Raw genomic sequence first — 14825 nt, forward strand, 5'->3', positions numbered from 1 at the left:
TTGGATTCTATGCTTGGAACTGAAGCTGGGGCTTCTACATTCAGGGCATATGCTACATTACCAAGTTATGGATCCCTATCTCCCAACACACCTGGAGTGGGAGTAAATGCTTGTACAGTACCTCCTCAAAGTGTGTTTTTATTATTTTGAAACAAACCAAGAATTTGGCAGATTTACCAACAACCACAAGTTATCAGAATCCTGTTAAAAGACACAGTAACTCAGTGTCTGGGAATTACCATTTTATTTTCAAAATACACTATTGCATTAAAAGGCAGTTTAGAAATTATGCTGTATATTTGGATATCTTGGCACACTGGAACAACAGCAGATGTGAAACATAAAAACAAAAATCATTTTTGAATATAGAGTAATTAAGAAAATGTAAATGCTGTATCTGTAAAGATTCAAAATAGTAATTCAGAAATGCCTTAAGCATCAAGTTATTTATATTATCAGTATCCTCGCTGAATTCCCCCCTATCTTCTGTGCTTTAAGTATTAGTATGTTAGGAAATTACTCATGTGTAGGATTGTGCTATTTCTTCCTTTGAGAAAGGATCGAACTCTCCTAAACAATTTCACCTGTAGTGTAGTTAGGACAGTTTCAGAATTGGCCCCTGGCTCTTTTTATCATCTCCAATGAATTATTCAGCTGTTGGCAGTTATAAGCAACCACAAACCATGGCTTATGAGAGGAAATAAAATGACATGCTGCTCTGAGAGTTCAAACACAAGGCCGTGAATGATTTGCAGAATCTCATGTTCATCTTATTCACACTTCTTGACTGATAGAAGTCTGATTTGATAAAAGTAACTTGATACCTATACATTGGTAGGTTTCTTCAGAATGCTTATGTTTTGTTTCTCCCATCTTAAAAAAATGTCCTGTAATAGGGGAGGAAAAAATGGTTAATGTCCATCTCTATCAAGGTGGGATACAACTTGAGTAAGCAAAACCGAATCATACGATAAAATGAGATAAAATTAGTGTTTACAGTGCTTAACCCTTCAGAGCATGATCACAAAAGACTCATGCACATCAACATGACAAATGAAGAAGCCTAAAATACTTACTGATGGTGAGCATAGCCTCTATTTTTCCAGGAGGCTTAGGAAAGGTTAGAAAATGTGTGTGTGATGGTGGACAGGAATGTGGAACGAGTCACACTTTTTCTTTTTGTGCTTCCCTGTGAAGAGATGCATGTACTTTTCTGCATCTGCAGTTCATACATCAGGTTGTAGTGGAGCTGTTAGTGGAGTGTTGTAGTGTGAGGTCCCCACAGAACATTGCCCCAGAAGCTCAAAAAGAGGAAGCATGACTCACTTGCAATTTCTCTCCATCACTTGTAAAGGGTAAAAATCTCCTTCATTTATAAGCAACTTTAGGATTGGAATTGAGAAACTTTACCTAGACCAGGTATGGGGAAACTGGGTCCTCCAGACATTGCTGGACTCTCATCAGCCCCAAACACCATGGCCAATAGTGGGAGATTATGGGAGCTGTAGCTCAACAGTATCTGGAGGGCCACAGCTTTCCTATATGCCTTTTTAGAAACCATGGGTGCAAGCCTATGTGCACATTCACACGGATACAAGCTCCATTGGATTTTAATGACATCAGAATATTTTAAGTCACTCTGTAATAAAAAAAGCAAAATGTCAACACCAAGAATGAACAAAAACATGTGTTCCTTTGGCAAGCCTGATTATAAGTTTAAATACTCAATTTGATGTTAATAGGATTTAAAGAACAAGCAGCTGTGTAGTGCACATATCCCTGTAAATTCTGAAAACAGAAGTGTTATTAAGATTTTGCTAATTGTACAAGCAAGTTGATGTTTTTGTCTGACAGAGTTGGTTGGATCCAGTCTTGTAAAGTTCTGACTGCAATTTTTTGAGGGAGCTATTAGTTACTTAGCTAATACAGAGTGAAAAAGAACTGAAGAAAAATGATTTTTTTTTTAGTCTCTACCAATTTTTACTCAAACACATCACATTGGAAGCAGTTAGAGAAAAGGGCATTATATAATACAAAATAATACTACATGATACATGAATATTCTTGCTACAGGGTCCACAGTTTTAGCACTAATTGAAGAAAATGAGAAATACCAATTCCAAAGAACATTCTGCAAAGCTTTTAAGCGGCATGCAAAGTATAGGCAGGCGCATGCATTGCAATGTACACATTTGCACAAAAACATAATATGTGCACCCAGCTTTGCTATTCACCATGAGGGAACACTGCAGTGGTTACAGCTGCAGAAGAAACCCTTGTCTGTACACTGCAGCACTGCCTTCAAAAACCTTTCTGTTTATCTTGGGGATGACAGAGGACGAAGGAATAGGGCTAAATATATAGGATATGAAAACACACAATAAGTATGGAAGTTACTCCTCTGCTTGCTTGCACTCCTCTATGTCTCTACTAATAACTACTAACATCAGATATTTTGAAACTACCCAAGCTTTACAGCTAGTTTTGTAGGCTGTATTTTTTGGTTTGTGAATACCATAGACAGGGCTTGGTCAGTGGTGGTACCACAGTTGTGGAATGCCCTTTCTACTGAAATCCAACAAATCATTTCCTTCTAAGTTTGGGAAGGTGGTTAACACTTTTTTATTATTTAGAAAGACTTTTTATTGCTTAACTTCCGGCTGTTTGAATAGTCTTTGCTGCTGCTGTTATTCTTCTACTTCTGCTGTTTTATTGATTCCCCCATTTGTGCAGATGGTTTCTCATTAAGCTAGAGATATGCATTGGAGGCAGAAACAAATTTCCATATGCATTGGAATTAGGCTGATAATTTCAGGCTGCCATCAGAGCAGCTAAGTATTATAAAATATCCAGGTTTCATTAGGAATGTTTAATAATACATGGTAGATGATTTGTTGAATGACGAAAAAATTAGGATGATTTCATGGGTTTTAGGCCACTTAAAGCCTTAACTTCTTGCCATTCCCTTAGTAGCCCTGATAAGCAATCAAGCTCTCTGCGTACAGCAACTCACTGCTAGGTCCTGCTAAATATTTGGTCACAATTGTGTTCTATAAGGTCCCAAGGATCCTCAGAGCCCCAGCTTGTGTTTTCCCGTCAGAAACTGCCTAATGGGATCTTCACCACTTAGGCTTAGGTCTCCTTCTCATTACTTGACCTATAAAATAGCTTATTTTCTGAAGTGAAGCACTTGCTACCTAAGATACTTGGTGTAATAATGACCCCCCATCCCCAACCCTTGCACATCTCTTCTCCCACCCCTGGTGAAAATCAATCAACCCAGGACTCGCTACATTGGCAAAGAAAATATGCTTTATATGTGTTGTTTATCCATTCTAACACTGTGACACCAGATGGCGCTGTGGAGCTCCATTTTTGCTAACCCAATTTCTCATATAAAGTTTGCAACACATTTAACTGAAACACTTCTTGATGTGTCTAGAATCCAGCCCAATTTTCCCTTCCTCTCCCCCTCCCCTCCCACTTTCTCCACTGCTGCTGCATCCTGTCTTTTATGCAGATGCTGGGAGCGGGAGGTGTGTCTTTCAGTGTTGCTGCTGTCCTGTTGCATCACTTCCAGCATAATTGTTCCTTCATCTGGTCAGGCCAGGAAAGAGAAGGTAAGCAGCAATGAAGGCAGCAACAGCTTCCACATCTTCCTGACAATTCTTTACCCTAGGGCCTATTTTAAAAACATTTCCCTAGGTTCTAAATTGCTTAGCATTTAATCTGTTTTTGTTGACATCCCTTCATTTCGTTAACATTCTTCTTAAAATGTGATGAAGAAGAGAAGAGTTTGGATTTGATATCCCACCTTTCACTCCCTTTAAGGAGTCTCAAAGCGGCTAACATTCTCCTTTCCCTTCCTCCCCCACAACAAACACTGTGTGAGGTGAGTGAGGCTGAGAGACTTCGGAGAAGTGTGACTAGCCCAAGGTCACCCAGCAGCTGCAGGTGGAGGAGCGGAGACTTGAACCTGGTTCACCAGATTACGAGTCCACTGCTCTTAACCACTACACCACACTGACTCTCATGTGGTCACTAACGTTTGAGCCTACATCTAAGGACTCTAGCTGAAGTCAAATAAGAGAGACGCCTAGTTTATTTCTGTGAACTAATATATGACTATAGAAGTGAAACCTTACATTTCATCATCATATTCCTTGGGAGGAGACACAGCAATGACCAAGTCAATCCAATCCTGCAAAAGAAAAGTTTCATAAATATTAAATCTAAATCACCAGTAGCTAATCAGGATAAAGTCAAATGCAGTTAATACTCTTTCATTATGTGCATTTTTCGATATGGCAGGCAACGCACCTAAGCTTCATGCCTGTTAAAATAAAGGATGCAAGTAAAGTAGAGCCAAAAGCCAGATCTCTAACCCACCCAATATCAATGGAAAATCTTGCCAGATGAACATAAACTTTATGTGCCTATTTTTTTTATTGCTCTCAGAAACCTATCTAAGCCAAGTATTGACCTAATGTCAGTATTTGTGTATAGTTATTATTCTGTGTTTATTGTATTAGGTCTGTACCAAATGTTTATGCAGGTCCAACAGTAGGATTTTCTTCTAAGAACATATTAGTAAGATTTTTGCTCATATACACACACACACACACACACACACACACACGGTATATTATATATGCATATGTATGCGATATCTACTCATCATGATCAATGTGTACTTTAACCAATGTCCATCTGGTCTATGTATATTATGTAAGAATCTGAATACTTGGCATGCAACTCTTCAGACATTTTAAAATGAAATGATATTATTCTTTGTCCAGTATTTTCTTACTGCTTGTTTTTGCACACTGGATGGTGTAGAGACAGCTGGTCAAAAGACCACTGGATGCAGAATAAGTGCTGCTCTGCCAGCAGAGAGGGGGGCCTAATTGGTGGGCAGCACTTATGCCACCAGGGCCCCCTGTACACCTGTGGAAAGCTCCATGGCCAAAGATAACCAATACTCCTCCTCCTCCTACTACTGCCGCTGCTAGTTTATTATTTATATGCCTTCCATGTGACTAGGTTGCCCCAGCCACTCTGGGTGCCTTCCAACAAATTAAAACACAGTAAGTATTCTTAAGTACCCAACAGCCACCCATTGGTGGTATTCTGCTGGCAACATGCATGTGTGGAAATTGGGCATTTGGGGTGTGTGTGTCAAGATGTTTGAAGACCCACAAGACACAGCTCCTTCCCTAACTCTCAATGTGCTAATAGCATCCATGTTCAGTAATGAAGTTGTGTATTTCTATGTATTGTATAACACAATTGTTTAAGTTTATAATACATTTTCCAGTGTGTGATTCCTAGACCTTCTTCACTTCTATTTCATGATAGGGCACATATGTTGTTTTTAACTTTATGTTTACCAATACTTTTGAAAATTATCTACTGCTTTTCATAAGGAGAGCAGGAAACATGAATATCTGATATGTACAATGTAGATTAGGAAATGCAGACTAACTTACCCCACCCATGTTCCAGGCTTTTGCAAGAGTCGCCTGAGCTTCATCCAGTTTAACATCCAACAATATCTTGCCATTCACAGCCATGATTTCATCCCCTTTCACAATGCCTCCTGAAAAAGAAAATACAAAGCAAAGGAACAAGAACATTTCTGGCTTAATTACAGAAGCATTTACTACTCAGCAATGTGGAAGATCAAACTAGAATATTTAATGAAGGCAGCAATTCTGGGTAGGGGAAACTATGCCACACCATACCAAAATAATGTTACAGGATTGGGGGGCTGATGCCTGTGGATCCCAACCAAGTCTGTGATTAAGTATCTATAAGACTCTAGTGTACACTAGAAGGAACTGCTAAACTGTTTAAACCAGTTTGCTAAGTTAATGGCCCTAGCCTGGCCTGTAAACATTCTATCTGCATGGCTAAAGAGTTGCCCATGTTGCCATGTAAGCAAATAGCTGGTGATACCTTTCCAGGAGTAGTAAGGATCCCCTCCCATTACCTGGCTGGATGCCAAGTCATCTTGGCAGTAGGTGAACAATAGGTTAGGGAGCTTTTAAGCTGAAAACTTTAAAAGAGCCACAGAGGCTTGATTTGTTCTGTGTGCTGAATCCAAAGCAGTGGTGCCGAGTTGCACCCAACATTGGGGGGGGGGGTGTATGTGTGAGCGTTGCGTGTGCATGATGTCACATGAACAATGCCCCCCCATCCATCCAGGCCAACACAGCCCACCATCCTCCACCTACCCACTGCCAGCTGTCTTACCTTGTGTAAGGGATATCCGGGGCAAAGATGCTTTGCCCTGCACGTTCCCGGCATAGACCACCAAAGCTCCTTTGGGCAAATCCGCACAGCGCTGACTTGGGGAGGGTGGCAAGAGCAGTGTGCCCCCCACCCAAAATGCACCCAGGGCAATCGCCCCGGTTTCAGCCCCTACACTACACTGATGAGAAGGGATATAATTTTTGCCAATTCCCCCCTCCCTGTTAAAGCCCTACGAATCATCTTCAGAGAGTTGGCGAACCCTCTGGAACAGCATGGGGAGAAGGTTGCAGAAGGAGAGGGAAATTTGTAAAAATAGCTTCCCTCCCCACTGTAAAAAGAGAAAGCCTCAGTTCCTTCAGCAGAGGAATGCTACTGAATACAAACCACAATTACTAACAAAGTATTTATACATTTCCAACATGTAAATAATAGACATCTGCCTCAAGAATTCCATTGCTTAGAAATGAGCTTTGTAAGGTTTGAAAGATTGCAAAAAAATGTCGTCAACGTAACTGTTTTATCAAATGAGTGACATGATTTCATCTTTTCTATTGTTCTTGATCAAAGCTACCCACCATGCTTGTCTGCAGCACCACCTTCATAAATAGCAGAAACCACTATTTTTCCAATTGGTGAATTGATGCCCCCTTCTACTGCAAGGTCTAATGATCCTTCCTGTTAAGAAAAACGTAATTCAGAAAAGATGAAAGAAAAGCACCTTTGTGAAAAGGAACATATTGTTCAGCCTTTAAGAGTTTTCAGAAGTAAAGCCAATATCTACTAAAATAAATAAACAAATCAATAACACTGATGGAAGTGGTTTTTGGGCATGGGCCAAATCCTTCAATAACATCTGCTGTTGGGAGAAGAGATTTTGCGTCATTCAGTGTGAGAGAGTGACTGTTGAACTTCGTCACCAGCAAGTTTCATTTTAAAATGAGCACTAGTGCCACATTGCATATCCCAACAAAGAAACTGTCTCCTAAAGCTTAACCAGTTATAATTCTTCCATCACAAACATTACCTTTTTTATGCGCAGAAGTCGCACATCTTTCCCCATAATCTGATCAGGTGAAAACTAGCAGAAAATCAAGAAACATGAGTTAGTCATCAAAATTAAAAGACGCCTGCTTCTTGAGACAAAAGCAATGACAAACCTAGACAGCATCTTAAAAAGCAGAGACATCACCTTGCTGACAAAGGTCTGTATAGTTAAAGCTATGGTTTTCCCAGTAGTGATGTATGGAAGTGAGAGCTGGACCATAAAGAAGGCTGATCGCCAAAGAATTGATGCTTTTGAATTATGGTGCTGGAGGAGACTCTTGAGAGTCCCATGGACTGCAAGAAGATCAAACCTATCCATTCTGAAGGAAATCAGCCCTGAGTGCTCACTGGAAGGACAGATCCTGAAGCTGAGGCTCCAATACTTTGGCCACCTTGTGAGAAGAGAAGACTCCCTGGAAAAGACCCTGATGTTGGGAAAGATTGAGGGCACAAGGAGAAGGGGACGACAGAGGACGAGATGGTTGGACAGTGTTCTCGAAGCTACCAGCATGAGTTTGACCAAACTGCGGGAGGCAGTGGAATACAGGAGTGCCTGGTGTGCTCTGGTCCATGGGGTCACGAAGAGTCGGACACGACTAAACAACTAAACAACAACTTTTTCAAATGCGAAAGACAAATTACATAATGCGAAGCATGCATCTTAAAACAGAATGTAGGCACTTCTAGATATAATCTATGCAGAACATGCCCTTTGCAGGTCTCTGAATTAGTTTCTGCCTTGGCTCAGAAAGCTAAAAATGCCACCTGTGTCAAAAGGTAGCGCAAAGCATAAGAGATAACAAATGGCCTATACTTTTAAATGTCTTCTTACCATTGTGTAGGGATCAAAGTTTTCCACGTACTTCTGGAAGCCCTGCAAATAAAACTGGTAATCAAATACATGCATAGCAAACAGTAAATGGGGAGGGGGTGCTCCGAGATGAGCAAAGCCAGAAAAGAAATGAGATGATGACATATTAGACAGTTTGTTCACATTCCTCCTGACAGTCAGAAGACATACAGAGAGATTCCAACTGTTTAGGATGTAATAGTCAAATAAAATTGATCTAGAGAAGTTTCCTTAGACTTAGCTATTGATAAGTTACTTTTGTCTATGGATAGTGAAGGCTACATGCAGATGATGTATTTTGCTGAACTCCACTAGCATAATTAAGGGAGAGTTGCAGGCTCTCGGTAGAGGTTCAGCAATATAAGGAAGGAGTAAAGCTGAGATGGAACTGGCAAGTTGGCTACTACAAAGCAGAAAAACAAAATAAAGAAGAAAACATTTCTTAAAAGTTTTTATTTAATTGAACATGCATTCACATTCATCTTTTCAGTGCATGCATAACTTTTTAACTGCCTGTCTAAAGCAAATCCAGCTCATTTTACTGCACATCAAGACTGCTCCTCTTAAACAACAGGGGTGGTGGTGAGACTGTATGGCTTTGGTTGTCTTCTGGTCTAACCCTGACTAGAATCCATGTGCCCGTTTCACACATATCTAACACTGATCCACAATGGACATGCTTACATGTATTAAAAATCAAGCACATATACCAGTGATTAACTTATCCTAGTGGAATGATAAGCATGATAAATAGGATGGTAAACACATTGGGATAGTCCTGTTTTATTAATTTCAGTGTAGTTTTAGGCATATCGAACTTTCTCATTGTTGACCCCGCTCCCTTTATTAACTCATTTGGGCCAGTTTTTAGATTTCTGGTTTCAGGTTTCACAGATTCTAGATTTGTTGTTTGGGGAATAGTTGTGTTCACAAAGCACTTTACTTGCAAATAGTACAACTCTGACATAATATGGTTTATAATAATGAATTCTGTAAAGAAGATAAAAATGAAAGTGATCTGGGCAGTCTTTATATATTAGAAAGAAATATTCTGAACAAATGTCTTAGAACTGGGAGTTGTAATTTGAATGGAACCACTGATTCATGGTGTGATTTAAAGCAAATCACTTCATCTTTCTTAACCTCAATGTCAGTTTCATAACAAACAGATGTTGTCCCTGAAGAATACTTTCCTGGGAAAATATGTTTTAAGAAAGAGTAAATACAATACCTTTAAACAAACACAGGCTGGATCCAATAAACAAATCATTACCACTCCAGAATAAACACTGTGAAATGCATTTAGTGTTTCTGGGAAAAGTGTCACCAAACTGTTTTCATTGTGTACTACTAACAGGTGCACAACCACTGGGCATTGCTACATTAAAATTTAAATTGCAGATCTAGTACTGTACTTCTGCTTCATGGTGAAAGGAGAGAATATTAGCAGACTGGTTCCAAGTAGGAAGGCAACAACTTTATTCTCATATTTTAAAACCACATCATTTGGCCCTGTGAGTTTGTTTGTTTTAATAAACCAAAACAAATAATCAGCATGGGTGGGGTGGGGAAAAGCAAGGTCAGGACTGTGGAGTGGGGGAAGAGGTGTTTTAATCAGGGCAAATAAAGTTCCCATTGATGTCTTAAAATATCAGGATTTTTAGTGCTTGTAATTAGAACCAAACTACACAAGGTGTTTTTCATGTACTTTGGCCTTTAGTGCAAACTTTTTTCTTTCACTAATTACCACTGTAGGGATCCCCAGTCCAGACTGGTACTTTGGTGTGGGGTTTGGGGGCCGTTAAGCTTTATCCTGCAGCTCTAATCCCAACCTGGACTGGGCCTCTCTTCACCCGCAATCTGCATCAGGTCACAGAGCTCCCATTTGTTTAAATTGGAGCTTTTTCTCCCAACGCAAATTGCAGGTGCAGGGGCTCTGATGAGAACTACAGAAGGGGACAAAGGGTTGGATGCCACATCATGGTCTTAACGCATAGCCCTCCCCAGAGTGGTGATTTGTGATAGAAGCAGCTTTCACTTGGGAACAAACTACATGATAAACATTACGTATGACCCCTAGTTTCTCAATATGCTAGCAGGAGTTGCATGCATTCATCAAGAGAGTATAAAGCTTGACTAAGATAATAATCTTAATCCATTATTATTTTAGAAAGCTATACTGTGTCCTTATTCCAAATGACAACAGGGAGGGGGGAATAAAGAGAGGGAGAATGCTAGTATCAAAGCACAACTGAAACACCAAAATGCCACACAAACAAAGAAAATGTCATTTTACTTGTTTTTTGTTATTTTTAAATGATGAATTGTAAACCACCATCCTTTTAAACATCTCTTGAGGCTGAAAAAAAGATAGAAACAAATTGCCAAGTGTGCAATTAGTTATCCTACAAATACATCAGCAAGAGCAAGGTTACTTTTGTACACGTACAAACTTCTTCTGCATTGAAGGGACAGTTGAACTATATGTTGCATCATGGATCAGTTGCACTTCAAATAGACACTGCCTAGCTGGACTATCTGGACTCCCTCTCACAGAAGGAGAGGGAATAAGATGAGAAAATGAGAGGCAATGAAGGGATAGTTAAATAGTTAGGATAACTTAAGGAGACGACTCAGCTGTGTTAGGTTAAAATACTAGAACTTATTTTAGTATCATGTAAAAAAAATACAACTACTTCTGGGTATTGCTTTTTATAGATAAATATGTTTACTGTTTTAACTGTGTTCTGTCCTGGCTGGATTATAAAGATCAGTATCTCTCATCCCACATATCCTGTGTGGATATACTCAGTTAAGTGTACAGGAGAAGAGTCCTACGGTCTCTTAACTCACTAGGGACTGACAGCAGGTAGGTATTGTGAAGACTATTGATGGAAGGCTAGATTCAGGGCAGTAGCTGAGTGGCTGATCTATTTGACCTCCAGGAGCCAGGGTCTTGTAGGAAACCCCAGGAATGCCATCCATGTTAAGAGCTTAAGATCTGTCACATGTCACAATATATCTGACATGTTCAGTTTGTATTCTGAGTTAGAACTCAGAATGAAAGGTGGACACCAGTGGTGAGCAGATCACTTGACATGCAATACCCAACACACTTGCAGCATGCAAATTATATAGGATTAATCTTACCAGGGCTTCTGATTTGATTGCTGGTCTGACCATGATATTGTGGTCAGGATGCAGCATGACAGGTTTGGAGACTATAGGTACAGCTGGGCGACGCAGGGCAGGAGGGCTTGGAGAAAATTGCTATGGAGGTGCAATTTAAGAATATTACAGAAAACACCTGTGTGTTTCACGCATTCTAAATGTAATCCAGACACTTCATCAACTTCTATCAAGTCCCACGAAACTCATACAAAGGTAACCCACACCACCCACAATACCAACCAATGCACTATAGGGGTGGCGATGGGTGGGAAACTTTACATGTTGAACAACAATTTAAGCACCAAGCAATACTAGACTCAGGGCCATTTGGATATTTCATTTAGAATGCTTGCTTTTCCACTGATAGCTAGGACCATAAAACTAGGCATTTCATAAATAAAACAATTCGTTTCTTCTGAGATCTGAAAGTCTTATGGTATTATGTTGGAAGGCTATCACATTTTTTTTATTTACTAAATATATATATATATGACATACCAATGGGCTGCCTGATGCAGACGACATTTTGCTGAGGTGACTTGTATTTCGTGCAACCTAAATGACAACAGGTTTCATATGCGGTATGAAGACTTATGGTTTTGACATACCACACTACCAATAATCATTTGAAAAACAAATTGGTTTATGACAGAAAGAAGAAAAACATGCAGGTGACAAAATATGTACTTCTTTTGAAGCAAGCGTGACACCCTTCAGATATTTTGACCCTTCAAAGAGCTGTCTTACTTTAAAACAGGATAAAAAAATTATAATGAGAATTGTTAGATAACTTTCATTTTAAATATTATTAGCCCTTTATGGGTTTCCTCAACCCATTTGTATTAATTAAAACAGCAATACTGTACAGTTACCTGAGATTAAACCCTGCTGAACTCAATGTGGTTCAACTACATATATGTGTGTATAGGATTGTGCCATATATTAAAGTGGTCAATGACTAATACATTCCTTCCTTCATTGAAACAAGCATGCAAATATTTGTGAACACAGACTAATGCCTACAATACGATTTAAAGCACTCTTATTTATAAACACTGAAATCAACTTATGAAAGAGAAACAAGCTAAACTATTAAAAACATGAACACTAGCATTTCCACCTGGATGGAGAACTGGTATTAAAATCTTCATGTACGAAAACCAGAAACCAGAGAAAGTCTTTTGAAACAACAAAGCATCACAAGCAGAGAGAAAGAACATGCAATTTGGGAGGACCAAGGATGGTCTTTAGTAGAAATCTGCAAAGAAGGTGCACCATTAGAAATCTCCATTGTGGTTAACAGATAGTGGAGTGCATAGTGAGCTATCAGTAGCTCAACAGCAAATTTAGTAAAAATGTAAAGGTAAAGGGACCCCTGACTGTTAAGTCCATTCGTGGACGACTCTGGGGTTGCGGCGCTCATCTCGCTTTATTGGCTGAGGGAGCCGATGTACAGCTTCCAGGTCATGTGGCCAGCATGACTAAGCCACTTCTGGTGAACCAGAGCAGCACATGGAAACACCGTTGACCTTCTTGCTGGAGCGGTCCCTATTTATCTAGGCGCTGTGGTCTTAACCACTGAGCCAAGGGCTTGCCAATCAGAAGGTTGGTGGTTTGAATCTCCGCGACGGGTTGAGCTCCCGTTGCTTGGTCCCAGCTCCTGCCAACCTAGCAAATTTAGTACTTGATCATTAATGTGCTACTCAGAAGCACATTCATGTTTGATTCTCAGCTGTTATGCACATTTGCTCAAGCAGCCCCCCTTTTTCTTACACAAATATGTAGTAGAAAAACACACACTCAGTTGACTAATATAAGCTGTACAAATGTCTCCATGAAGCACAATAAGATTTCCAGAAATGTGCAAAAGACCACACTGGGGCGGGGGTGGGAGAGGACAAGCATGATAAGACCATGTTCTAAAATGGGCTTATCTTTTCTTTTGTGGGGGAGTGGGGATGCTGCAGTACAATATCATGCAGAGCAAAACTCACAGTGGAATATGTATATTTTCTGTTGAAAAACTCAAACAGAAGCAGGAGGTGGTTGGGTTTGCCACAGATGCAAAACATATTCCATACTATGTCATACCTTTGGATTGGATAAATAGGTCTGCTCACTGGTCTGAGAACTAATTGGACTAAAGCTCCTTCCCTTGTAGCTTTTCATTTCCCAGTCATTCATTGAGTCTGCTGGCCCATTAGGCTGATAGCTGTGGCTGCCCATCCTTTCTTCCAAGTGAGTGGGCACAGGATGGAGAGTCGGAGCAGGAGGGGATGGGGGAGAAGATGGGGGTGACAGGGGAGGAGGGGCAGCATGCACCCAGGAAGGAGAAGGCAATGTAATCCATGATGCTGCAGGAGAGGGCATTGGAGAGGGCGGTCCCCTAGGAGCTGGGACACTTGGTGGAGGAGGTGGGTAAGTCCCTGGGAATACAGGAATTGCATGGGGCAATGGAGGCGGAGGTGCTGGGCGTTTTGGAGGCTTGCCAACATCATCTAAGCTGATATCGTCAAGGTCAGTGGTGTGGAGCTGCAAACCACCAGCAAACCTCCGCACAGATGTAGCAGAAGGAGAAACAGCGGGACGTACACCTGTTGTCTAATATAATAACAAATAAATCTGTTTTAACGTAGCACTTGCTTAAAACTACCTGAATACATCCTCACTAAGAGAAAGCAACGGAGCACAAGGCCGCCTGCTGCTATAATAACATTTCATTTCCACGCAATGCCAATTGTCCGATTGGCCCACGTACCAATATGTCGCAATTCAGGTCAAAGGAAACCAGTATTTGCGACAACAAATCTGTTATGTACTGAAGTTCTCACCCTGGGCCAGCAGGGGGATACTGTAGATAGTTATGCAAATAAGGGATTGAAAGTGACGTTCAGTGATTGGATAGTTTTAGAAAATTGTTACAGTTACATTGTACTGGAGTTCTATATAAGCAGGCTGATTGAACCCTTCAGTTCAGTTCTGTCCTGGCCTGTGAATAAACAAGAGCTGTTTGAAGAATCGCTGTGTTGTCTGATACGTTCACCCACAACTTAACAAAATCCTACAGCTGAAAGAGACATTTCAAGAAGGTAAGAGCAATCCGTGGAAGCAAAATTAAAAGAAAAAACCTAGCTTCCCAACAAATATTTCTATTGCAAGCGGTATAATTTAAGACTCCACACTCACACGATTGCATACATGTTTATAAATTAGAAGGGATAGGAGACATTGCAGAAACTTATACTGTTCATTTATTTGTGATAAAATTGCGGGAAAGTATCTCCAGCAGTGCTTTCCCCCCCTTTTTTTTAAAAAAAACATGTTTAGGGGTACTGTACTCTCACTTTCCTACTCATATTGAAATACTGCCCCTCAATGAGGCCAAACTTAGATTCACAAAATGTTTAGGGGTATGTGTACCCCTGCGTCCCCCCAGAAAAAAGCACTGGTCTCTAGGTTCTCTATTATGACATTTGACACAAGTTATTGGTTAGTAGGTGTATAG

General features: G+C 40.3%; 1 protein-coding gene across 3 annotated transcripts in view; it reads right to left on the reverse strand.

Annotated features, from left to right (window-relative positions):
• Window positions 1-229: 229 nt before the first annotated feature.
• The window catches only part of USH1C (USH1 protein network component harmonin), a 124858-nt gene continuing 110262 nt past the window's right edge, over window positions 230-14825 (reverse strand). For 2 of the 3 annotated variants that reach the window (XM_083709726.1, XM_083709725.1), the window contains exons 18-23: window positions 8132-8173; window positions 7280-7333; window positions 6831-6930; window positions 5490-5599; window positions 4146-4201; window positions 230-887 (exon numbers count right to left, since the gene is read on the reverse strand). In XM_083709726.1, coding sequence (XP_083565852.1) covers window positions 875-887; window positions 4146-4201; window positions 5490-5599; window positions 6831-6930; window positions 7280-7333; window positions 8132-8173 — 375 coding nt within the window. In that variant the 3' untranslated portion in view covers window positions 230-874. The other variant, XM_083709724.1, reaches the window with a different exon arrangement.

This window comes from Podarcis gaigeae, assembly GCF_964106915.1.
Source record: "Podarcis gaigeae genome assembly, chromosome: 1".
Taxonomy (NCBI): Eukaryota; Metazoa; Chordata; class Lepidosauria; order Squamata; family Lacertidae; genus Podarcis; species Podarcis gaigeae.